General features: G+C 41.7%; 1 protein-coding gene across 4 annotated transcripts in view; it reads left to right on the top strand.

Annotated features, from left to right (window-relative positions):
* Positions 1–26555, top strand: part of huwe1 (HECT, UBA and WWE domain containing E3 ubiquitin protein ligase 1) — a 54573-nt gene that overhangs the window by 19375 nt on the left and 8643 nt on the right. Inside the window, exons 21-66 of one of the 4 annotated variants that reach the window (XM_067528352.1) lie at positions 973–1150; positions 1400–1491; positions 1574–1776; positions 1997–2054; positions 2146–2322; positions 2496–2741; positions 3176–3309; positions 3392–3504; positions 3620–3802; positions 3932–4148; positions 4267–4389; positions 4519–4756; positions 5185–5529; positions 6533–6655; positions 6822–6917; positions 7074–7343; positions 8993–9145; positions 9252–9379; positions 9470–9551; positions 9766–9942; positions 10052–10603; positions 10688–10883; positions 11032–11199; positions 11283–11431; positions 11531–11597; positions 11989–12212; positions 12319–12530; positions 12701–12883; positions 13132–13304; positions 13388–13527; positions 15336–15411; positions 15534–15632; positions 15722–15846; positions 15920–16079; positions 20734–20962; positions 21063–21241; positions 21319–21408; positions 21719–21879; positions 21995–22037; positions 22723–23091; positions 23297–23507; positions 23919–24043; positions 24128–24348; positions 24467–24858; positions 25029–25683; positions 25790–26504. In XM_067528352.1, coding sequence (XP_067384453.1) covers positions 973–1150; positions 1400–1491; positions 1574–1776; positions 1997–2054; positions 2146–2322; positions 2496–2741; positions 3176–3309; positions 3392–3504; positions 3620–3802; positions 3932–4148; positions 4267–4389; positions 4519–4756; positions 5185–5529; positions 6533–6655; positions 6822–6917; positions 7074–7343; positions 8993–9145; positions 9252–9379; positions 9470–9551; positions 9766–9942; positions 10052–10603; positions 10688–10883; positions 11032–11199; positions 11283–11431; positions 11531–11597; positions 11989–12212; positions 12319–12530; positions 12701–12883; positions 13132–13304; positions 13388–13527; positions 15336–15411; positions 15534–15632; positions 15722–15846; positions 15920–16079; positions 20734–20962; positions 21063–21241; positions 21319–21408; positions 21719–21879; positions 21995–22037; positions 22723–23091; positions 23297–23507; positions 23919–24043; positions 24128–24348; positions 24467–24858; positions 25029–25683; positions 25790–26504 — 9250 coding nt within the window. Of the gene's footprint in view, positions 1–972; positions 1151–1399; positions 1492–1573; positions 1795–1996; positions 2055–2145; positions 2323–2495; positions 2742–3175; positions 3310–3391; positions 3505–3619; positions 3803–3931; positions 4149–4266; positions 4390–4518; positions 4757–5184; positions 5530–6532; positions 6656–6821; positions 6918–7073; positions 7344–8992; positions 9146–9251; positions 9380–9469; positions 9552–9765; positions 9943–10051; positions 10604–10687; positions 10884–11031; positions 11200–11282; positions 11432–11530; positions 11598–11988; positions 12213–12318; positions 12531–12700; positions 12884–13131; positions 13305–13387; positions 13532–15335; positions 15412–15533; positions 15633–15721; positions 15847–15919; positions 16080–20733; positions 20963–21062; positions 21242–21318; positions 21409–21718; positions 21880–21994; positions 22038–22722; positions 23092–23296; positions 23508–23918; positions 24044–24127; positions 24349–24466; positions 24859–25028; positions 25684–25789; positions 26505–26555 lie in introns of all 4 variants that reach the window. The other 3 variants (XM_067528350.1, XM_067528351.1, XM_067528349.1) reach the window with 3 other exon arrangements.

Genomic DNA, 26555 nt, shown 5'->3' with positions numbered 1-26555 from the left:
TTTTTTTTTCTTATGTTCAACACTGGTTAAAATATCATCAAATAATGCTGTCATATTTTAAAACGTTTACGTCATGTATACTGTGAATTCAAAAAGTTTACAGACCCCCTTCGCGTTTTTCAATGTTTTATATTTATTATTATTTTATTACAGTTTTAATTAATTTATAATCAGTACTCAGTAATTACAAAGTGAAAAAAGACTTGTAGAAATGTGTATTAATTTAGATACTTTGCACAGTACTTTGTTTAAGCACCTTTGGCAGCAATTACAGACTTTAGTCTTTTTGGGTATGACACGACAAGCTTTGCACAACTGGATTGGGGGATTTTCTGGTGTTCTTCTTTGCAAATCCTTTCAAGCTCTGTCAGGTTGTATAGGAACCATCAGACGATATCTTATTTTCAGGTCTCTCTAAAGATGTTCAATAGGGTTCAAGTCATGGCTCTGGCTGGGCAGGTCTAGGACATTCAGAGAGTTGTCCCTAAGTCACTCCTGTGTTTAACTGTGTGCTTAGCATTGGTGTTTTGTTGGATAGTGAATCTTCGGCCCAGTCTGAGGTCCTTGGTGCTGTGCAACAGGATTTCATTGAGAAAATCTCAGTTCTTTTCCTTAACTTTGACCAGTATCCCAGTCCCTACTGCTGAAAATCACACTCACAGCATGATGCTGCCACTGCTGTAGGGTGGTATGGGCAGGTGATAAGCAGTGCCTGCTTTACTCCATAGAATAGAATTCAGAATTGAGGCCAGACAGGTCAATCTTTGTTTCATCAGACCCGAGAATCTTGTTCTTCACAGTCTAAAAATCCTGCAGGTGCTGTTTAGCACTGAGAGGAGGCTTCTGTCTAGCCACTCTGCCATACCCCTGATTCATCCACTGATGCGCTGTCTTGATGGTTAAAGTGTTTTTATTGGTATTTTTAAAAATCTTTTTCACTGATAAATTGTTTGTCCGTTTTTTTTTTTCCAGGTTCCTGCTACCCGTGAAGTTTTGGGTTCTCTCCCCAATGTGTTCAGTGCATTGTGCCTGAATGCAAGAGGCCTGCACTCCTTTGTTCAGTGCCAGCCGTTTGAGCGCCTCTTTAAAGTGCTTTTGTCCCCTGACTACCTGCCTGCAATGAGACGGCGACGCAGTTCTGATCCTCTGGGTAAGGGCATAGACAACTGCAGCATTATCTCTATCATTGTTCACATAGTTCCTTGCAGTATGTGTATGTCTGGAGGATTAAAATGGTTAGTAACAAGGTGTAGACTCCAGTCTAAAAATTTCAGACCAGACTAATACTTTCCGACCAGCAACACTAAAATTACTGTAGAGAAAATGGCATCTACAACATAAATAGCAAGTACATATATGTGGGCAATTGTGGACAGGTTCAGTAAGTCTTTGTCTTTAGGTGACACTGCATCCAACTTGGGCAGTGCTGTAGATGAACTTATGAGGCATCAACCCACTTTGAAGACTGATGCTACTACTGCCATCATTAAGGTAGTGTATTTTATGTAGCAGTTGTCTTTCAAATGTCACTACATGATTTGGCAGGGTAATGATGCTAAATCCATTTTTATAGTTATTGGAGGAGATTTGCAACCTTGGTCGAGCCCCTGAGTACATTTGCCAGAAACCATCCATCCAGAAAGCAGATGGGACGGTGGCTGCTCCACCAGCACGCTCCAGCCATGCTGCTGAAGAAGCTTCAAGTGAAGATGAAGAGGAAGAGGAGGCCCTCCATACATTCAGCCAACAGCAGGGGGAACCAGAGAGCAACAGACAGTCAGTGCCACTTGAACTGTATGACGCTGAGTTTTTAACACATTTGAATAAGTGCAACAACTATGTTCAAGTTTTGTTTTGTTTTGTTGCGTGTCTGTTTTTGTTTTTTTGGCCAACTGACTATGTTTCAAATATTTTTGTATGCCTGTCATTTCAATATATAAATTTGTAAGATTTATTTATTATATTTTATTAATTTTATTAATCATTTATTTTTCAGGGTGGTGGGCACAGAGGAACGGATACCTATTCCCTTAATGGACTATATTCTTAATGTGGTGAGTGTTTGTATGACAGTTTTGGTTTTGGGTATATTGTGAAATATTCCAAGCTGTAACGCTTTATCTTGTGTTTTTTAATGGTTTACAGATGAAATTTGTGGAGTCCATACTGAGCAACAACACCACAGATGACCACTGTCAAGAGTTTGTCAACCAGAAGGGGTTGTTACCTCTAGTCTCTATTCTGGGACTACCCAACTTGCCCATAGACTTTCCCACATCTGCTGCCTGCCAGGCTGTGGCTGGGGTCTGCAAGTCCATATTGGTGAGCAGATTTAAATTAAGAATATAATTTTTTAAAATCAGGAACAGCATACATTAATGTAAAAGAAAAAGTGCCAGACTTAGGCAAAACACTCATTTTAATCTCAATTCCCTAGATAAAAGGGAACATCAGTTTGACTAAAGAATTTTTTTCTCTCCAATTCTCTACCTTAGACTTTGTCACATGAACCTAAGGTACTCCAGGAGGGCCTCTGCCAGCTGGACAGTATCCTGACTTCTTTGGAGCCACTTCATCGACCAATTGAAATTCCTGGTGGGTCTGTTCTGCTCAGAGAACTCGCTAATGCTGGCCACGTAACGGACGCTACATTGTCAGCCCGTGCCACACCACTGTTACATGCCCTTACTGCAGCGCATGCCTACATCCTTATGTTCGTCCATACTTGCAGAGTAGGACAGGTAAATATATATTTTTTTTTTTAATCAAAAATAATTGTCAATTGTAACACCTTTACCCTATGGTAATAATATTAATCCTTAGCATAGTTGCAGCATCTATGATGGTCTAAGTGACATAGCGAGCAAATGTAGTCACATAGTTTGTGTTAAGTATTTGTAATTGATTTAGATGAATTTGTAGTGAAAATGGTTTGGGAAAACAAAACATGAAGTTGATTGAAACTGTTTTAAAGACTGTATTTAACAAGCTTCCCTTAGGAACTTGGAAAAAAATGGCAGTTGTGCAAAACAAAAAGGGGAAAAAAATTCATCAAAAAATTATCAGTTAATCAAGTTGTAAAAAATTTGTGGTTCAACAGCTTACAGTGTAGTGTGTCTGTTGTGTTTATTATGACCATTGTTATCAATGTTGCTGTTCACATTTTTATGAACAGAGTGAGATTAGAGCCATCTCAGTCAACCAGTGGGGATCCCAACTAGGTTTAAGTGTTCTCAACAAGCTAAGTCAGCTCTATTGCTCGCTCGTATGGGAGAGCACTGTGCTACTGTCCCTTTGCACACCTAACAGGTGAGTCTTCTGTTTTTTATCCCATTCATTTTACTTGGTGTTCAGCTATGAGCCTCTAATACATTTTGTCCACCACAAAAAGTCTGCCACCAGGTTGTGAGTTTGGCCAGGTTGACATGCAGAAACTGGTACCCAAAGAGGAGAAACCATCTGGCAGCACTACAGCAACCACAACTTCTGGTTCAAGGAGAGCTGGTAAAATAATAGAATTATATAAGCTAACTAATCTTAGTTCACTTAAAACAGCAGTGTGCCAGTCAGTCCCTTGAAACACATTGTAATAGCTTCAATCTCCTTTACCTTTATCTAGCTGAGTCTGAGACAGTATCTGTGGAGTCATCTGCTAGTGGACTGCTAGAAGGGATGGGTCTAGATGGGGACACCTTGGCTCCAATGGAGACTGATGAACCCACTGCAGCAGACCCTAAGGCAAAGTCCAAACTTACACCAGCTATGGCCACACGCATCAAACAGATTAAACCGCTGCTCTCTGGTAATATGAATTCATTGTCACCTAAAATTTTGTCCATGTTTAACATATCATTCTTGATGACATAAATTTCAGTTTTCCCTAAAACCTCAGGAGTTTATTGTTTCACTATCCTTATTGTCTCTTTTCCAGCTTCATCTCGACTAGGTAGGGCTCTAGCCGAGCTCTTTGGCCTGCTGGTAAAGTTGTGTGTAGGCTCTCCCGTACGCCAGCGGCGGTCCCACCATGCAACAAGCACAGGCACAACCCCCACACCAGCTGCTCGTGCTACTGCCTCAGCTCTTACCAAGCTCCTCACAAAGGGTCTAAGTTGGCAGCCCCCACCCTACACACCCACCCCTCGCTTTAGGTAAGAGCAGAGTACCCCTTCCACTATTTGCCATTTTGTGTGTTGTACACAGATAATAAGCAAGGTTGTATGTGTGTTTTCTCTTTTGTTTCTTTCCCCGGGGGGGGGGATCTGGCAGGCTGACTTTCTTTATCTGCTCAGTGGGCTTCACTTCTCCTATGCTGTTTGATGAAAGGAAGTACCCTTACCACCTCATGCTTCAAAAGTTCTTCTGCTCTGGGGGACATGATGCCTTGTTTGAGTAAGTCCCATCCTATGTACTGGCTAATCAAAAGCAGTATTTTATCATTAATTGTACTTAAGCATAATAATATAATAAGATAAGCATAATACTGAGTTAATAATACTAAGTCATCTTTCTTTTGTTTAGGACATTTAACTGGGCCCTGTCAATGGGTGGGAAGGTGCCTGTGTCTGAGGGTCTGGAGCATACCGATCTTCCAGATGGGACAGGAGAGTTTCTGGATGCCTGGTTAATGCTTGTAGAGAAAATGGTTAATCCAAGCACTGTGCTGGACTCACCTCACTCCTTGCCAACTAAAATGCCTGGTGTAACACCCACAACGCCACAGTTCAGCGCCCTTCGGTTCCTTATAGTCACACAAAAGGTCTGTATCCATTAGCTAAAACTAAAAATTAGTAGGTTCTTGTCTTAATCTAAAATACAAATGCAATTGTGCATAACGTGTGATATTCAGGTGGTAAAACCTGTGAGAACACAGTTGCTAGGGGGATGAGAGAAGATGGACGAAGTAAGTGTCCTCTAACAAAAAAAAAATTAATAATAAATCTGCGCTTCATGCTGATTGAAAAAATGTCAGGCAACAAATGTTTAGGACCTCTGCAACAGTTAAAAGTTATATGTAGCTGGTGAATACAGTAAACAAAACGTTGTTTAAATCCAACATACTTAATCTCTTAAGTACATTCTGGTGTAGATGCCTTAAGAAATATTTTACTCTATAGCAATGCCAAAAAGAATATTTGACTATTTGTTAGTATAATTTTACTTTTTTTGACTAAATCCTTCATCAAGGCTGCATTTAACTGCATCCGGAGTCTGTGGAATAGGAAACCACTCAAAGTGTATGGAGGCAGGATGGCTGAATCAATGCTGGCCATTCTCTGCCACATCCTGAGAGGGGAGCCAGTAATCCAGGAGCGCCTAGCCAAGGAGAGAGAAGGGACAGTTCGGCCAGATGAAGAGGCTACCAGTGGTTCATTGGGACCCAGTGGGACTCCTGGAGCATCTGCAACAGGGGGAGAGACACCAGCAGCAACTGGAACAACTTCTGGTGGGCCAGCAGGAGGATCAGCTGATGATTCCACCAATTCAACGCCCCGTCGTGAGCCCCAGGTTAACCAGGCTCAGCTTACACAAGTATGTGGGAAATGGTTCTTCATTTGTGTGGCGTTTTTTATAGTCTGACCACTTTTAAAGATTATCAGCTGCATGTGTTTTACCAGCAATGTCAGTGGTATAATTCCAGGTGTTTTTAAAACACACTAACTGCATTATCTTGGTGGCCATATGAGCAAGAATCTATAACAGAGATACTATGTTTACTAGCTTTCTTATCCCCTTGGCTTGGCTCCTTCTAGTTACATGTTGACGTGTCCTTAGACAACACACTGAACCCAAACTTGTAGCTTTGTGCTACTTAGGGCATTCTAACATTCGGCTACAATTTATTTGCCTGTACCCGATCTCTGGACAGCTTGCAATTCTGGTGTGTTAACATACTGTGCTTCAATTAGGCAGTTTTTTACTGGTCATCTGATATTGCTATACACCAACAATGGTGAAAAAATTGCATTTAAAAATTGTTTTTGATAAACCGCAACAACAATCTATTCCTTCTTTTACTTTATGATTTATTTATCTTTAGTTTCCAATTCAATTGACATGATCTCGATAACTGAATGTTGTCAGGTTAAATGCAAACTGTTAACAATCGGGAAGCCACAGCAATCAGTTTTTTTTTCCCTTGTTTGTTAGTAAACTGATAATGTGAATATGGGTTTTTGCTGAAGTCAAAATCCAGATGGTTCTCACATAGCTGTTGTGAAACAGCATGAAAACGTAAGTTAGCTTTCTTCTACTGTAGGAGGAGCTGGGCTCCTGTTACATCTGAAGCAGACAGCAGGTGGTATACATCAGCACAGATGGCTTTCTTTTAACAGTGAATGGTCAGCTGCTGCTGGCCCAGACTTGTCTAGCTGTATATGTGAACACCCCGTCACTTGTAAGTTGCTTTGGGAAAAAATGTCTGCTAAATTACTAATTGTGATTATAATTGTGCCTTTCCCCTTTTTATGTGCTATTTAGATTCTATTTCTCTTTTCACTGCTAAACGTACTACTTCTTTTGTGTTGTGCTTTAGCTGATAGATATGGGCTTCTCAAGAGAGCACGCAATGGAAGCTCTACTGAACACCAGCACCATGGAGCAGGCCACAGAATACCTACTGACACACCCTCCTCCTCTTCTTGGCGGAGCAGTAAGAGTAAGGCCTAATAATCAGAAACACACATTAATTTCCATACATTAAGCCTGCTATACCGCCACACATAGCATTTCCTACAGAATTAGATTCTAACACATTCTTTTTTTTTTGTAACTTTTATAAGTCAGACTGAGGCACTGATTGTTATTGTCCTTGTTTGATGTAGGACCTAACAATGTCTGAGGAGGACCAGATGATGAGAGCCATTGCCATGTCACTCGGGCAAGAGGTCAGCATGGAACAGCGCTCTGACTCTCCTGAGGTTTGTCATTGTCACTTCTCAAACTACATGCAAAACAACAATTTTATTCTAAACATGTTGCTTATTTAAACATAATAAATAAATAATATATAAGTAAAATAAATATAAATCCTCTTAGCTGAGCAGCTGTTTAGATTGTTTTTGTGGCCGCTTCAGGAAGCAGCACGTCGGCGTGAAGAGGAGGACAGAAGAGCCAGGGAGCGGGCAGAGGAGGAAGAGGCCCGGTGCTTGGAGCGCTTCATGGAGGCTGAGCCACTGGACCCCCAGGAACTGCATTCCTTCACTGATTCCATGCTGCCTGGCTGCTTCCATCTTCTGGATGAGCTACCTGACACAGTCTACCGACTCTGTGACCTACTCATGACTGCCATCAAGAGGAGTGGCCCAGACTACAGAGATCTTATTCTCGGGCAGGTTGTTCAGCAGGTCAGTGCATGTTTAAATTGTACTGTCTATAGTCTAAAATACAAATGTTCGGAAAGCGTTAGAACCATGTTTGAGTTAATTCCTGTTTTGTTTACAATTTTCTATTGTATAGCACGCATTTGAAATTAAATACACTGGCCTTACAACCTCGGTAGACCATATTTACGCTCGTGTGTGTGTGTGTGTGTGTGTGAATACTTAAGTATTTTTAAGTACTTCTCCGCACTTGATTTCAACGAAATCCTTTGAGTTTATCTTTAGCTTTTCCTCTATAGGAAACTTGACCTATTATTTTCTATGTAAATTAGAAAATAAAAATGGCCAAACAACCTGTCAGTTTATACTTTTCTTAAGAAAGGAAAGTTATTCTCTATGAGATATACCCAAGATACAAAAGATTTCTTTAAAAGGTGCACAGTCCAGAGGCATCCTGCGAATGCATCCAATCAGGACAGGAGATGCAGTGAACCCGCCCAAGAAAACAAGTATTTACTAGTGTCTTATTTGGAAAACAAATGCCTCACTGAATTGGCTGCATTGTTGAATAAAACCAGATAGAATAACAATGTGCACAGATCCAAGGGATTTTGCAAAACTTCTGTACCAAATTAATATTAAAATTCAGAAAATGTGACAGTATTTGTTTTCTTAGGTACTGGTGATAGCCTTACAGTTCACATCAGACTCAAAGAGAAGAAGAAAGGTTATGCAACATGTAAAAATGTAATTATTATATTATTAAATTAAATTATATAATTATAAAAACCATTATTGTTGGTGAATTGTGACCCCTGTAAATGTTCACAAAGGCTATGAAAGCAATAGTTCATAATGTGTGCTGGGTGATTCTTAAAACATTAGGTAGTAGGCTAGCATCACCGTTCAGCCTGTCAACAAATACACTGTAGATATGTGTGAGAGAGCATGCATAACAAACACTATGCATAAAAGAAACCCAAGACCCAAGAAAAAACCCTATCAGGGATTGACATTAAGCATTTTAACCACTTGTCTTGTGGGCAAGTAGGTGAGATGTACTTGCTCAAAGCCAAACTTGCATCTTGAAAATATGTAGGCCTATTGAAAGATAAATTAAATAAATAGAGAATTATTGTATTTTAATACCATACAAAATATTAAATTAAGAGGTAATAATAAAATGTCTCTATTTCAAATTTATTTTGAAATATTTTTAAAATTGAAGTTGGGGCAACTATGGCTAAGCTGGTAGAGCAGGTCATCCACTAATATCAGGGTCAGAAAAAAGAAGTGTTATTCCTGTGACTAAATTATTTTAGTTTTGAATCAATTACTGAAAATATTTGAAATAACTAAAAGGTTCAGTGTTGGTGCATTTGGTGTTTTTATTGAGAAGGCAGAAATATTAACTACAGTGTTACAGTGAATTATGCCTAAACATATTGAATAAGGCTGACAAATGATAATAAAAATAATGTGTATTTAACTTTTTTTTTGCCAGTCTGGCTTGAATGCATTGCAGCTCTGCAAGTATTTTTTATATATATATCCCCTCCCACACACACACTAGTGAACATCTCGTAAACATATTTAAAACTGTGACAAGTCTTGTAACAAGTCTAACGAGACAGCAGGGACTATAACAAGACTATTTTTAATGTCTTATGCAGGTGTGGGAGGCAGCAGATGTGCTGATCAAGGCTGCTGAGCCCCTGACTACCAGTGACACAAAGACTGTGTCTGAATGGACCAGACAGATGGCTACACTGCCCCAGGCCTCCAAGCTGGCAACACGAATTTTGCTGCTCACACTGCTTTTCGAGGTAAAAGAAACACATGCTTTCAAAATCGCAAATTTTGTTAAAGATGTTAAGGATTTTTGTCATCTACACATTCCAACCAATCATTTGTTGTTTTCTCTTTTGGAAGGAATTGAAGCTCTTGGGTGCCAAAGTAGTAGAGAGTAGTGGGATACTTGATTTGTTAATTAAGTTGCTTGAGGTTGTGCAGCCCTGTCTGCAGGTTGCTAAGGAACAGAAAGACATCCAGACACCAAAGTGAGTTTACACCACCCAACATACCTTTCCTCACTTTAATTAAGAGAACCCCAGTAAGTTTAATTTATAGAATTTGTTACTTTTTTGCAGATGGATCACACCAGTACTCTTGATTATTGACTTTTATGAGAAGATGGCAGTCTCTTCAAAGCGCAGAGAACAAATGAACAAAGTATGTTTTCCCTTCATAAAACCAAGCCAGAGGCACACATTGCAGTATGTACAGTATTATACTTCAACAAGCATGCCTAGTTGTAGGCATGGCTATAGAATCATGTAACATGCGTCCCTGAGTGGTAAGACTTGGAGAATTAATTGTAATGGTTTGGTCTTATTTAATGCACCTTCTTTTTACAATTTAGTGAAGTCTCTCTATCTCCCTTTAGTATCTCCAGCCCAATGGGAATAACTGGCGATGGTTTGATGACCGCTCAGGCCGCTGGTGCAGTTACAGTGCATCAAATAACAGTACGATTGACTCCGCATGGAGGGCCGGAGAGAGTAGTGTCCGCTTTACAGCTGGACGTCGTAGATATACTGTACAGTTTAACACCATGGTGCAGGTATACACAAAAATATCAACACCTTTCTCTGCTGTGAACCCCCCTCAACAAATTTGCTTCAGAGAGTTCATTGTTTTGCTTGTTTAAATTAAACTACTTTGTTGGGTAGGTCAATGAAGAGACTGGGAACAGGAGGCCAGTGATGTTGACTGTGCAAAGAGTGCCTCGTATCCCTAAACCTGCCAAGACTGGAAGCATTACTGATTCAGAGAGAGAAGAACCAGACAGGGCCAAAGTTGAGGAACCCCAGACGAACGAAGTGTCAGGGGGAGCAGTGGAGATGAGTGCTCCTAAAGATGATTCCAGCCAGCTTAAGGAGAATACCACTGGCCACCTAACTTCCCTGGAATCTGACTATTCTCAAGGCTCAGATATTGTTGTACAGGGACTGACAGAAGATATGACAACTGTTCTTATTCGGGCTTGTGTCAGTATGATTAGTGTTCCTGTGGACCCAGACACCCTCCATGCCACACTGCGTCTCTGTTTGCGCCTTACACGCAATCACCACTATGCCATGATGTTTGCTGAGCTGAAGAGCACAAGGATGATTCTGGGCCTGACACAGAGTTCCAGCTTTAATGGCTTCACCCCACTTGTTACTCTGCTGTTCAGACACATTATTGAAGATCCAGCCACACTACGGCACACAATGGAAAAGGTTTGTCTATTCTTTAATTTTTAAAGTGGACTCACAGTATACAATGTGGCATTTTTTTTAATTTTCAAAAAAATTTTTCCATAGGTGGTGAGGTCAGCCGTGACCAGCGGAGCAGGCAGTACCACCTCAGGAGTGGTGTCCGGCAGCCTTGGTTCCAGAGAAATCAATTATATCCTTCGCGTCCTGGGTCCTGCTGCTTGCCGTAACCCTGAATGCTTCACTGAAACTGCCAGCAATTGTATCCGCATAGCTCTGCCTGCTCCCCGTGGAGCTGGTACTGGTGAGTGTGCAAGCTTTTGGTAGGCATTAGCATTTAAATTTATTTCCAGTTACTGGTACTGTGAATGGATTTAACCGATTTATTAAGCTTCCCAGTTATGTCTACATTTTTTCACGCAATAAGCTTACACAAAGTTGTTTCTCTGCAGCCTCTGATGATGAATTTGAAAATCTTCGAATTAAGGGGCCAAATGCAGTGCAGCTTGTGAAGACTACTCCTCTGAAACTGTCCCCTTTGCCCCCTATCCCCGAAACTATCAAGGAGGTCATCTATGACATGCTGAATGCTTTGGCTGCATATCATGCTCCTGAAGAACGTAAGACATTTTAATAAAATCTGGTGTAACTAATAATAGAACTAGTTCAGAATTAGGTAATCATGTTTGAATGTCTTGCACAGCTGAGCGTCCAGAAGAGCGTGCAGCAGTGGTACCTGGTGGTCAAGACCTGTGCCAGATCTTGCAAGATGTTGGTGATGATGTTTACCAGCAGTACCGACTCACTCGGCAGGGCAGCGACTTTGACTCCCAGTCTGCATTTCATATTAACGTGAGTCTAAATGAAAAGAGGTCCAGTTTAGCTTGTGTATTAAAACACAAAATGAGTCATCTCCTCATTTAACAAAAGAGCTGCATGTCTTTTTCTTAGACTCAAGTATTTTCTGCTGATGGAGCTGTTGCTGAATCTTCGCAGTCTGGAACACCACAAGGAGAAGGTATAATTAGATTTTTGAAACCAAGAAAATCTGAGCAACTAACCAAAAATATTTGATATTCTATAATTTCTCAGATGTCCCTGTTTGTTGTTAATGGCAAAGGATTTGACGGCATTGTGAAAGTTTGTATGTCAGAAGTTTAATTTCCTGAAGTTTAATTCCTAAAAGGAAACAAGTTGCCCACCACTACAACACAAACTGTCTAAAGTACGAACTTTGTGGTTTTGGGATATTTCTTTTAACAGTGCTATTTTTTTAGCATCTATAAACAATAGTTGCCATATTTATCTTAATATACATTTTTTACTTTTGGAACATGAACTTCTACCATAATATTGTGTTTGCCATATAATCTTTAAATTATATCATTCTGTTATGCTATAATCCTCAGCCTCCACACCAGAAGAAATGCGAGAGGAGAAAAAAGAACAGGAGGGAGAGAAGGGTACCAGTTCAGATGAGGCTAAAGCAGCTAAGGTAAAGGCAAGCAAGCCTCTAATGCCTACCTCTACCATCCTCCGACTGTTGGCTGAACTGGTCCGCTCTTATGTGGGAATCGCCACATTAATAGCCTCCTACTGCTATACTGCTGGGCAGTCCGAGCTTATTAAGGAGGTAGGTTGTTAAGTATGATGTTGTCAGTATTTCACACGTATTGTCATGCCTTATATGTGTCTCTTCTAATATTTTGGCTTTTTGTTTTTGTTTTTTTTTTAAATAGGATTGCAGTGTTCTTGCTTTTGTGCTCGACCACTTATTACCCCACACCCAGAATTCAGAGGACAAAGACACCCCAGCCTTGGCCCGTCTCTTCCTGGCCAGTCTGGCAGCTGCTGGCACTGGCACTGATGCCCAGGTTGCCCTGGTTAATGAGGTGAAGGCTGCTCTGAGTCGAGCACTAGCAATGGCAGAAGGAGCTGAAAAACACGCCAGGTAAATGGCATTAAAATAAAAATGAAATAATTAAATTATGAAATAATTATGACAATATAATTGTTAAAATATAGTGTTGATACTGCAACACTTTATAGATCTCATGTGTTGAGTCAGTACAAAACTCCACTCCTATTTATAATTTTTGTCCGGACAACTCTTCTTCACAGGCTTCAGGCAGTGATGTGCATCATCAGCACCATTATGGAATCGTGTCCCTCCACATCCAGTTTCTATAGCACGGCAGCAGCCAAAACACAACACAATGGCATGAATAATATCATAAGGCTGTTTCTTAAAAAAGGACTGGTCAACGATTTGGCCCGTGTGCCTCACAGCTTGGATTTGTCCAGGTAGTGCATCAACCCCAGATAATATCGTAATGCACAGTTTGTACTATATATGTCAGTGACCAGATGAAGGGGGACTCTTATGTGGTAAAAAGGGTAATTTGGTTAACGAACGAAGCAAAGCTGTAACAGAATGGAATGAAAGGACTGAGCAGACAAGTTTAATTTTGAGTCTCAAGGTAACACTAGTTTAAGTCGCACATTCTAGCTTTAAATAATCTCATATTCTTCCTTTATTTCACTTGGTTTAGTCCAAACATGGCCAACACAGTGAACGCTGCCCTGAAACCCCTTGAAACTCTGTCCCGCATTGTTAACCAACCCAGCAGTCCCTTTGGGGGAAAAGGAGGCTCTAGTAAGAATAAGGCTGAACATGACACTGTGGGCACTGCTCGAGACAGCAACAGCAACACTCAGGACCAAGGTATCAATATCCAGAAAATGTTCTTCTCGATACAGTCAGTGATCCCAAATATGTCATTTGCTAACATCTGCCAATTGTTCCAGGGGAGTCTGGTGAGGCTGAGCCAGTGGAAGGCAACCATAGAGTGCAGGGGGCAGACAGTGACCTGATGGATGGAGAGACTGAGGGAGATACAGTAGTTATTGCTGGTCAGCCAGAGGTTCTTAGCACACAGGCTATGCAGGTAGGTAAAATTCAGTTACACAGCATGCTCATCTACATCTACAACCCCAATTCCAAAGAAGTTGGGACAATGTGTAAAACATAAATAAAAACAGAATGTGACGATTTACAAATCTACCATATTTTATTCAGAATAGAACTTAAGCAACATATCAGATGTTGAAACTGAGATATTTTAACTTTTCATGGAAAATATTAGCTCCTCTTAAATTTGATGGCAGCAACACATTTAAAAGAAAAAAGTTGGAAGAGGTTGATGTTTACCATTGTGTAACATCCCCTCTTTTAACAACTGTCTGTAAATGTCTGGGAAGTGAGGAGACCAGTTCCTGGCGTTTTCGGAAAGAAATGTTGTGTCATTCTTGTCTGATGCAGGATTCTAGCTGCTCATCAGTCCTTGGTCGTGGTTACTGGATTTTTCCTTTTGTGATGCCCCAACTGTTTGCTATTGGTGAAAGGTCTGGACTGCAGGCAGGCCAGTTCAGCACCCGGCTTCTTCTCATGCAAAGCCATGCTGATGTGATGGATGCAGTATGTGGTTTAACATTGTCTTGCTGAAACATGCAAGGCCTTCCCTGATAGAGACATTGTCTGGATGGGAGCATATTTTGCTCTAAAACCTCTATGTACTTGTCAGCATTTATGGGGCCTTTCCAAATGTGTAAGCTGCCCACGCCTTAGGCACTAATGCACCCCCTACATAAGAGATACAAGCTTTTCAACTGTCTGCTGATAACAAGCTGGATGGTCCCTCCTCTTTAGCATGCAAGGAAATGGTGTTCATGGTTTCCAAAAATAATTAGAAATTTCGATTCCTCAGAGCACAGAACAGTTTTCCATTTTTGCCTCAGACCATTTTAAATGAGCTTTGGCCCAGAGAACGTGGTGTTTTAGATCATGTTCAAATATATATATATATATTTTTTTTTTTTCTTTTTATTTTTTTTACAGCTTTACCTTATATTTGTGGATTGCATGGTGAACTGTGTTCACAAACAGTGATCACTGAGCCCATGTTGCTATGTCCAGTAGACAATAATGCCTGTTTTTAAGGCAGTGCCACCCGAGGGCTCAAAGATCACACGTTTTAAGGTTTGACATTCAGCCTTGTCCCTTCCTGATTCTCTGAATCTTTTAATGATATGATATACTGTAGGTGGTGGGACATTCAAAGCGCAATTTATGTTGAGGAACATTTTTCTGAAAATCTACAAATTTTAGGCAGTTTGTCACAGATTTGTGAACCTCTGCCAAGCTTTACATTTGAAAGGCTCTGCCTCTCTGAAATGCTCCTTTTATACCCAGTCAAGTTATTGACCTTTTGCCAATTAACCTATTTAGTTTTCAGATGTTCCTCCACTTGTTTTGCATTTGTGGCAATTACTATTCCAGCCTTTTGTTGACTCTGTTCCAGCTTTCTTGCGATGTGTTGCAGCCATCAAATTCAAAATCAATTATATTTTCCATGAATTGTTAAAATGTCTGTTTCAACATTTGATATGTTGTTTATGTTCTATTGTGAATAAAATATGGGTTGATGAGATTTACAAATCATTGAATTTAGTTTTTATGTTTTACACATTGTCCCAACTTTTTGGAATTGGGGTTGTGATTTGTAATAGCTATATTAACATTTACGTGTGTTTTACTTACTTTTACTTCTTTACTCATATTTTGCTGAAAATTGTATCAGTATACTGTCCAGAACTAGTATTATCTAAAGTATGTAATTGGGTTTTGCGTAATTTCTCCAATTTTTTCATTGTCATTGCTAATGCTTTCTCATTATATAATTTCCTGTGCTTGTAGGTAGAAAACGAGTTGGTGGACCTGATTGATGAGCTACTAGAAAGAGATGCTGGCACTGTCAACAGCACTATTATTGGTAAGCCCTTGGATTACCAGCACACAGTCTTACATGTGTTTAATTTTTTATGATGTTATTCCAATGTCAGTTGTATTGCAAATCAATCCAGAGTTGATGTATCATATTTGTTTATCATTCAGTGGGTCGCAACGGTGAAGATGAATCACAAGAGGATGTGTTAATGGATGAGGCCCCATCTAATATTAGCCAGGCATCCACTCTTCAGGCCAACAGGGAAGGTAAGACTCAAACTGGTCGTATTTCTTATAACTAATAATGACTTCTGTTTTTAAGATTTTTAAGGGACTTTGTGTTTCTGTTTGATTAGACTCTATGAATATCCTTGAACCAGAAGATGAAGAACACACACAGGAGGAAGATTCTAGTGGCAGTAATGATGATGACAGCCAGGATGAGGAGGAGGAGGAGGAAGAGGAGGAGGAGGAGGACCAGGTATGGATTCATGCACATGAGAGTCTTAAAGGTTGTCTTAACTTAAGACTCATGACTGCTTTGGCTCCTTAAGGATGATGAAGAAGGGGATGAGGACGATGATGATGAAGGTTCAGAAATGGAGTTGGATGAAGACTTTCCTGACATCAATGCTGCACCACACATTCGCTTTGAAAGGTTTGACAGGGATGACGACCTCATCATAGAGTTTGACAACATGTTCTCCAACAACGGTAAATAATTTATTACTAGTTACTGTGGTTACTAGAAGTTACAGTGGTTGAATTTATTTATGTTAAGAACTGCTGTACATTCAAGTCATCTTAATTTTATACAATTTAGATTCTTAATTGTAGGAAATATTGTGTTTTTTATACTAATCCTTGTTCTAGTTATCCAAATTTTCCAAAGACTGTGTGGCAATAATAGTTCTCTTTCATAGCATTTGTTTCATGTCTCACATTGGGAATGCCTTCAAGCTTCTATTGCACTCTGCCAGGATTGGCTGGGACTAAGCATGTCATTGTCAAAGAGGGATAAGCCCTCCCCCTATAAAAGGGGGTGACACTGCATAAGCCGGTTTTCAAAAACACACACACTAATATATATATCCATTATACCAGATGTCTCTCCTGGATCTAGCTTAATTGTCCATAGACAGGAGTGCAGACTCGGTCACCAGGTGCTTCGTTCTCGGCAAACAGTATCTTAAGAGATCTGCTCATACTGGTCTGTCACCAAACAGTAGTTTGAGCTTCTGACTTAGTAGCAGTACTTGGTAGCAGTAGGAAAGTAGCAGTACTTCTTACAGTGCTCCAACCAAGTGGTAACACTTTTGTGTTGAAAAACTCCCGAGCTAACTTTAGCTACTCCCCGTGGTTAACATTAAAACATTAAAGAAGCACTTTTTGTATTCTCGAAGTTGCAACACTCCCAGTTGGCCCGCTATTTCCTAGCCACACCAGGTTAGCTTTAGCAGTATACCACATCATAGCTTCACAGCTATCAACCCCTGCTAGTGACGATGGCTACCACAAATACTCCTGCAAAGGCGGAGGAGAAAACGCAGGCACAAGCCTGTCCATGTGGCAATCAGATATCTAGCTGGGAGACCCACCTGTCGTGTGTAATCTGCCTTGGGCTGAAACATTCCCAAATTGCCCTTGAGTCATCGGAGGAGTGCTCACACTGTACCCCGTTCCCCTCAAGGTGCTCTGTTGCTAACTGGCTCATCAGACGAATTTGTTCGGGGGGGACCCAATAATGGCCTCTACGCAGACAGCCCTGGAACCGTTTGACCTAGTCCAGATGGCAGTCCCCGGAGGTGAATATCGTCTGAGTTGGGGAGGCAAACTCAGTGCCTCCAACCCCATCCCACAGCACCTAGATGGACCCAGCCCTCACGCCCAGCCCGTCTGAGTGTCTGTTTGAAGAGGTGGATAAAGAGTCAGGTGGTGGGTCAGAGCTTCTCATGTCCAACAAGGAGGAGGATGACTCCTCACTGGCACTTTCGGGCCAGGTTGCAAAACCTGCGTCCCCTATACTGAATTTGGTTTCGCAGAAGATGTGCAAATGCGTGGTTGCTAAGCTCATTCTCCAGAGGTTCAAGCTGAGGTGACTCGGTCACGGTTTGATGGGAAGATAATGCCGAAAGTGAAAAGCAGAGACAGGGAAACAACTGCTGCCAATCTTCCCAGAGCTGTAGGAAGAGATTGCAGTCTCGTAAACCATACAGTGAGAAGCATTTACTGCCTTTTCTGAGGTGAAACCAAGTATTAGTGCGAACAGACAACAACACAGTTGTGAAGTATTTCAACAGACAAGGGGGGTAAGATCCCCTCATTTGAACACATTGCCACACAACCTTATTGTCTGGAGTGGTAAACCTTTTCCGACACTGAAAGCCACCCATGTACCAGGGTCAATCAACTGTGGAGCAGGTCTACTGTCCAGGGGAAATCCTCTTTTTGCAGAATGAAGGCTCCACCCGGATGTGGTGAGCTATGGCCAGCCATCTGTAGACCTAGGGAGAATCCTCAGTGTCCTCTGTTTTTCTCCCTTTACAACCAGGAAGAGCCTCTGGGAGTGGATGGACTGGTTCATTAGTGGCCTCATGTCCCGTATGCTTCGAGCCCAGTGGCTCTGATTTCTCTGACCCTGGCCAGGGTACAGGAGGAGGGCCTATCTGTGATTCACAGCTCCCCACTGGCCATCATAACAATGGCTGGCAGAGATATCCCAGCTCCTCTACCAAAAACCTTGGCCTCTATCAATTCGCTGATACCTGTTGTCTCAAAAATGAGGGGAGATCTTTCATATAGTTCTAGGGTGTCTACAGCCACCAGCAGGGCTGCAGGTACGCTCTACCAAGGGGCTCACCAGTTAATGGGCTCTTTTCAGAGGAATCTCAATTCAGGACATTTGCGCTTCAGCAAGTTGGGCCTCACCGCATATCTTTGCTAGGTTTTACAGACTGGATGTTACAGCTTCCTCACTAGCTCATTCAGTGCTTAGTGTATGGGCATCTCAGTACTGGTCTTTAAAGGATCTTGGGCAACATCTGTCAGCAATTCAGGAGTCAATATTTCCCATTGTGAGACACAAAATCAATGCTATGAAAGAGTACTTTGGGTTATTTACATGACAGTTTTCTGAGTTGCATTTGTGAGTGTCTCACCAGACCACCTTCCTTCCTCTTTTGTAATGAGAAAGAGGTGGTGTTTTGAATGACATCTTATGGAGTTTAACCCCCTTTTATAGGGGGATTACTTATCCCTCATTCTGACATGCCTAGTCCCAGCCAATCCTGCCTGGCACAGTGAAATATGAGCTAATGATGAGGTCACTCTGAAGGTGTTCCCAATGTGAGACACTCACTTATGCTACTTAGAGAACCATGGTTATGTAAATAACCCAAAGTTATCAATATGAATATTGATAATAGGCTTTGCTTCGGAGCATCACAATAATGTAGCAAAAAAATAAATGTTAATAATAAATGTTTTTTGGATATATTATTTATCGATAATATAATATTTGACCTAATAACTACTAAGATAAATACAGGTGATCAAAATAATTTGAAATAATATACAGGTCAACAAATATTCATTTGGGAATTGATAATTCTGTTCAATAGAAAAAAATATAATGAAAAGGTGAGTGGATGGTGAACAAAAATAGAAATAATTCTAGTACTACAGATGGCTTTCAAAGGTTAAAATTGGATCATTTTTAGGTAAGAGCTTTGGGTGAAATTTATGGTTAAATTTAGGAAATAAAATTGCTGTTTATCTTACATAGGGCTTTCATAGAGCTTAACCTGGAGCTTAGTTTTGCCTAATTGAAAGTCGCTGAGCATCTCTGAAGTTTATCAAGACCAGAAGGGGGGCCCTGTGTCCCCAGAAACACTGTCAGAGTCTCCGCATCAAGTAGCGTTCTGTGTCACCTGGCCAACTAAAGCCAACGGCATACAACTTACTTACATCAATAGTTGCTTTAACCTAATACCTAAATTAAAACTAAGCTTGGCTTTGATGATACTTTATCCATGTGTTAACGCGGTAAGAGAAAGCTACAAAAAGAAAAAAATTTGATGGCGACAAAGACGATGGGATGAGGTTAAAGTCCAGTCTGAACTGATTATCCAAATGTAACAAAATTACGTTAAAGCAACATATCAACATGCATATCAAAGATGTGCATTTGACTATTCTGCGAGTAAGAATATGGTCATTATTAGTCTTGGTAGTCAAAATCATGTGTAAAAGATAAGTAAAATATCAAAGTATGCATTATGTCGTGTGTCATGTGCATTTGACTATTCTGCGAGTAAGAATGTGGTCATTATTAGTCTTGGTAGTCAAAATCATGTGTAAAAGATAAGTAAAATATCAAAGTATGCATTATGTCGTGTGTCATTAAGAATACGTTTTAAAATATAACAAAATCTTAACTGGGATAAAGGTCAGATTAGTCATGGATATGATTAACATAATGCCATTTGGTGGCACTCTGGTTCCATTGTACATTTACTAATATTTCCTAAAAAATATTATCTTTGCAAACTTGCATCAGATTTTAACCATACTTGGATCAAACATCATGAATTCTATTATGGAAACGTATTATTCAGGTCTCATAAAGCTTATGACATTAATTTGGTACATATCTGTATGAGCTAAAGTCAGTTTCTTCCCGTGGTCAGGGTTTATGGTTTTGTGACTGTGTCTGCTTCACCTCAACGTAGGGGTGTATAAGAGAATCATCCATGCCGGGTCCTCTTGTAGGAAAGCATTGATAATTTACACGTATAAGTAAGGGTTTTTTTGTTTAAAGTTAATTTAAGCTTTTCAAGAGATGTCGTTTAGGAAAAGAGGAGTCTGCTCTGCTTCCACTGAAATGTAGGTTAAAGATCAGTTTGTTACCTTGGGCAGGGATCTTTGCAGCCTTGTATGTGTGCTACAGTTGGTTCCAGCTACACAATAAGCCCCTGTCATTTAAAACAGTATGGCAGAGAAACCATAGGTTAAAAAAAGTTTAATGATATGTAAGTTCCATCAAGTAGTAAGCCATGCAAAAATACCCAGTGGCACGAACAATCCTAGAACACTTTGACTTGCACGTAATGCACTTATTGTTATCAGTTAACAAGTGCTTTTCCTGCTTATTGAGCAAACAAACACTTGCAGCCCAGGTACTAGTTAGGTGCATTCAGCAAGGGAAACCAATCAAAAGTTAAAAACGCTGACATACTAAAATATCTAAAGAAAAAAGTTTGGGAGAAAAGCCCTTTTTATTTTCCATTAATGTTACATACGGTTGTGCTTGAGCAGCCCCCCTCCCCCTAACGTCTGCATACTGTTTTCTGTTATGTTTTCTCGTCAGCTGACATCCCTCCCTCCCCAGGCAACATCCCCAGCTCCCATCCACTCATGGTACGGCATGCCGATCACGGGTCCCTCACCTTAGGTGTTGCGGGTACTAGCAGCCGTCTGGCACAAGGCATGGGCCGCAGTCAGCGAACACTGCGCCAGCTCACTGCCAACAGTGGACATACTATCCATGTCCACTACCCTGGAAACCGTCAGCCCAACCCTCCACTCATTTTGCAAAGGTGAGGACATTTTAGTTTTTAACATTTGTGGAACCAGTTTTAATGGTGTTATGTTAAATGCTATTTAAATTGTCTCTTCCTGGTCTACCACCTACTTTAGATTGTTAGGCCCCAGTGCTGCAGCAGACATTTTGCAGCTGTCCAGCTCTCTGCCTCTGCAATCTCGTGGTCGTGCTCGGCTTTTGGTAGGAAATGAGGATGTGCACATCATTGCTCGTTCAGATGATGAGCTGTTGGATGACTTTTTCCATGAACAGAGCAGTACTGGGGGACAAGCAGGTAAATATTCGGGTTGTTTATATAACTATATTTGAGTATCTGAATTCCTAACAAGTTGATTCTTTCTGTCTCTCTAGGCACCCTATCTAGTATTCCTACTGCTTTAACTAGATGGACAGATGAGTGTAAAGTCTTGGATGCCGAGAGTATGCATGACTGTGTAGCAGGTAGGTTGGTTGAAGGAGTGGTTGGTGGATCTGCCTTTCAGCCTAATATATGTATTGACAAAGGATCCCGCAAATTACTTTTTGTGCCATAGACTACAGGGCTAATTAATTATTACTTGGTGGAATTACAAGCATTGACTAGGGCGCTCGTGTTCAGTTCTGGTGATCAGAGCCGTTCCTGCTGGAATAAAAGGGTTAGAATACCCAAGGACTGTGACAATACCTTCATGTCAGTGATCAAAATTTATTCTATTAAGCGAAAGTGCCACTTTTAATTTAATTGTACTTTTGTTTGTTTGTTTTATTTCAGTGGTGAAAGTGCCTATTCTACAGCATCTGGAAAGTCTGCGAGACGAGGAACTGGAAGAGAGAAGAGAGAAAAGGAGGCGGCAGCTGGCTGAGGAGGAGGAGTCTAAACAGAATGAGAGAAGGGCCTCCGGAGCAGAACAGGCCAGGGAACAAAGCTTGCAGGTTGGCTAATAAGTCCATTAGCTTAGCAGGAGGAGGAATTGTCAAATATGAATCTGCCTGTACCATTTAGCAGTTTTATTTTCTTTTTTCTAATGTGGGCTTCTTTTGGTTATAGGGTTCTGGTTTGGGGACAGTTAATGGTTCAGAGAACCCTGCAGGTAATGACGTTTATAAGAATTTATTTTAGTATCTGTCTTGATGTTTAAATTCTTTAAACTGTCTGAGAATAATGCATCTTGTGAAGGGCTCCCAGAGGCAAACTGCTAGTAGAGCGTGCTGTGGGATGAGGTAGTAGTTTGTATAGTTTTAGGATCACACCAGATCTTGGAGATAACTATACAGTCTACTGTCTTTCTCATGGCACTGCCATTCCGGCTCTGTGTATTCATCTGCTGCAAAAGAGATCCACTCTGAACTTGCAAATTGAATAATAATGAAACTAAAAATAGTTGAATTGCATTGCTGTTCTTATTTGCATTATTTCATATATCTGATGTACTGTGATACTTCTTATATAACCATTTTTTGCATCATTCTGCAGCTGGCGGTGCTGTGGTGAGGTAGTAAGTTGTGTTGTTGTTGGGGATCAAGATTGTGCACCCAGTTCAGGAGATAACTATACAACTTACTGCCTTCCTCAGCAGAAGCTATTTACATTGTAGAATTTTATCAACATTCATATTGTTTTACTTCTTCTTTCGGCCTGTGAGAACTTTAAAATAGTATGTCAATCTGTTTAGCCACTGACAAATGATGACAAGTAACTGGTTTCTTTCTCTCAATCAAAAATGTCAAAATCCTTTCAGTCTGTCTTTACATGAATTTTCTTTTTGGGCTTTGCAGAAGGTGAGCAGGCTCAGGGTGGAACAGTGTCATGTCTTGATCCGCACAGGGTCTCAGAGGGTTTCCTCACTGCTCCTCCATCTGGAGAGGTAACCCCAACCACACCTGCTCCTCATGAACAGGCCTTAGTCTCCCTAGAGACTGCAATAAGTCAGCAAGTCCACCAGCCAATTGCTGACCTTCTACTGGCTGAGTCGCATGCCAGCTCACTGGTTGCTTTGGCAGGGGCAAGTCTTCCACCCTTGTCGACTACTGATAGACCAAACAGTGAAGCTGAGGCATCTCAGATGGAAATGTCCCCGGCACCCACAACTGGTGAGGGCGTCAGTGGAGGTGGTGGAGGAGGAGCGTTGGAGGAAGGCAGGGAAGGTAGACTAACTTTGAAATCTCTCTTTTGTTTAGAATGGCAGTAAAGATGCACATCTGTAATGTAAATGATGTGTTGAGCATAAATAATATGTATTATAACTTGTTCTAAATTCTGAAATAGAAATTACTTGTTCAAGGAATTTTTCTACAATGCTTTGGATGACATAATGCCTTTACTGTTACTCTAACTGGTATTTTGCATCAGCCTCCCTAAGCCCAGACATTGTGGAGACATCAGAACCTACGGTAGTAGGTGTGTCACAACTGGAAGGGTCACCCATGGATACTAGCAGTCCAGCTTCTGCCATACAGGACGAAGCTGCTTCCAACCCTACCCAGACTGCACAGCTTTCACAGGAGCTGTCTGGAAGCCGAGAGAGTGGGCTGACTGACAGACAGACAGATGCAGAGACTGGGTAAGCTTAGGGTGTCCTCTTGATCTCTGGACAAATGTATGTATTTTGTACTTGTTAGATCTCTTGGCCACCTAACCATAAATTTAGTTTATAAATGTCTTACCAACTTTGCCTAACTTTTTTGTGAAATGCAACACAAATACATTAAAAATAGCTGAATTGTCCACCTTTTTGTCCCGGCATTTTAGTTTCCATTGACTTTTAAAGTTTATATACCAAATTTGTGACATCCCGCATTTGAGTGGTTGTAAGAATAGTTGATACATCATCCTTAGAAGTAGCTTGTCAAAGTCATCTCATGTTCCAGTCAAATCATCACTTACAATAAGATTCTGAAAGTTCATTTCTATAAATGTACTCTATATTCTGTATAAATCAGTTTTTCCTTTTTTCTTTCTTTTATGTTTGCAGCTCCACTTCAGTCTCATCACCTGGGGAAACAATGCCAAGTAGCGATAGCGCTGATAGCCAGTCTCAGGCTATTCAGGAAGAGCCCCTCCCATCCACTAGCAATGAGGAGGAGGATCCACTTGCAGGTAAAATTAAATAATTCCACTTATCCCCCAGTATTTAAAAATAAAATTTTGCATCTCAATATTGTGATGTTTTTGCTGTGCCAGGCATTAGCCTGCCAGAGGGTGTGGATCCCTCTTTTCTGGCAGCTCTTCCTGAAGACATCCGTCGTGAAGTGTTGCAAAATCAGCTTGGCATCAGGCCACCCTCTCGTCCTTCTGCCGCCCCCAACCTGCCTTCCTCTACTGCACCTGTACTGGGAGGACCAGGTGTTACAGAGGTCAGCCCTGAGTTCCTGGCAGCCTTGCCACCTGCCATCCAGGAGGAGGTAAGGGACTTAAAAGATTACAGTACAAAAGGCCTGCTAATAAAAAAGCTTAAAATATGATTTTCAAGCAAACGGTAAACAAGTCACCGAAATTGAAACATGTCACTTGTCATCTTAGGTTCTTGCCCAGCAACGGGCAGAGCAGCAGCGCAGGGAGCTAGCCCAGCAGCCTCCACAGGGAGACACCCCTCTGGATCCAGTAACGTTCATTCAGACGCTGCCCTCAGAGCTCCGGCGTAGTGTCTTAGAGGACATGGAGGATAGTGTGTTGGCTGTCATGCCGCCAGACATCGCTGCGGAAGCAGCTGCGTTGCGTAGAGAGCAAGAGGCCCGTCAGAGGCAACTGATGCATGAGAGGCTGTTTGGTCATAGCTCATCTTCAGCCCTTTCAGCCATTTTGCGCTCTCCAGCTTTCACTAGTCGGTTAGGGAGTAACCGTGGCGTCCAGTATACCCGATTAGCTGTGCAGAGAGGAGGCACATTTCAGATGGGTGGAGGAACAAATCATAGGTAAGAGGAGTCAATGATCCAATTTCCAGATTTCCAGAATCTTTTACATTTGTTTTGCAAGTGACAGTAATGTTAGTAAAAATGTTAAAGGTTGCCTTGATCAAATGAGTGCACTTGTAACAGGCAGAAAACTGAATACGTAATAATTATTTTTTGGTTTGTTTCTTCAGACCATCCAGTTCCAGTGTAGACTCTCTGTTGCGTCTGCGTGGTAGATTGTTGCTGGATCACGAGGCCTTGTCCTGCCTGCTTGTTTTGCTTTTTGTGGATGAACCGAAGCTTAACACAAGTCGTTTGCACCGTGTGCTCAGGAACCTCTGCTACCACTCTCAGACGCGTGGGTGGGTCATTCGAAGCCTTTTATCAATTCTCCAACGTAGTAGTGAGAGTGAGGTGTGTCTGGAGACCTCACGCCTAGAAGATTCTCGTGGCAAGAGGAGTATCCAGGCAGGCTGTGGAGGAAAAAGCACAGCTGCCTCCTCTCTCGCCTCTTCTTCATTGTCAACTTCATCATCTTCCTCCTTAGAGCTATTAAACAGGGTGGAGTCTCGCAGCTCCAGCCAGCTTTCCTGGCTGTCTGTTTCTATGGATGCAGCCCTGGGCTGCCGGACAAACATTTTCCAGATCCAGCGAGCATCGGGTAGGAAGCATGCTGACCGGCATTCAGCTGGGGGTTCCACAGGATCAGGAACCCTGGGAGCAGTGTCAGGCACTGCTGCAGGTGTCACTTGTGCTGGAGGTGGAGGTTCCACTGTCCACATCCACCCACAAGCTGCTCCAGTGGTCTGCCGACATGTGCTGGACACACTTATCCAGCTAGCTAAGGTAACAGTCTATCTTCTTTTATATCTGTCACGTTATCGTTTTGTATATTCTAGAATGTAAAAATGCAAGCTTATAATTGATTTTTATCTTTTTTTCTGTTTTGCAGGTGTTCCCCAGTCACTTCACTCAGCAGCGCTGTAAAGATCTATCAGCATCTTCTTCTGAATTGGACTCTCGACTGTGTTCAGGTTCTTCTGGGGGAGGGAGTGGAGGTGGGGGCTCCAGGTCACAATCTCAAAGCAACCTCAGCTCTAATGCCTCAAATACCCAGAACTCCTTGGGCTCATCTGTCATTACTCCCCAGTCTCTGGGAATCTCCACTGATTTTTGGGACCTGCTGGTCAAGCTGGACAACATGAATGTCAGCCGCAAGGGCAAAGCCTCTATGAAGACTGTTCTTTTTGGGGGCAGTGCAGAGGCTGATGGGGCCCAGTTTAGCCTGGAGACTTCCCCTCTAGGCCAGCTGATGAACATGCTGTCCCATCCTGTAATCAGACGGAGCTCTTTGCTCACTGAAAAGCTGCTGCGCCTGCTCTCCCTCATATCCATTGCCCTGCCTGACAACAAGGCCACAGAGGTACCTGCTGGGCATCCCACCCCACAGGCTGCAAACCCCAACACCGCAACCAGCTCAGGAGCCACAGCGCCAGTGACAACACAGGGCTCAGTGTCAGTGGCCTCTACACAGCCCACTGCAGCAGGCCATGGGCCCTCTGCAGGAGGTGGAGCCCAGGGTGCATCCTCAGGGACAAGTCTAGCAGCCTCTCAAACATCCTCAGCGACCATCTCTATACCCACATCTTCTGCAACAACCTCCACAGGTATTGTTAATTTATTTCTAAATAAAAACTTGTTTAAAACAAAAGCACAAT

Source organism: Channa argus, chromosome 13 (genome assembly GCF_033026475.1).
Source record: "Channa argus isolate prfri chromosome 13, Channa argus male v1.0, whole genome shotgun sequence".
In the NCBI taxonomy this organism is placed as follows: Eukaryota; Metazoa; Chordata; class Actinopteri; order Anabantiformes; family Channidae; genus Channa; species Channa argus.
Note: the sequence above shows the minus strand (reverse complement) of the source record. Positions and strands in the feature narration are given on the sequence as shown.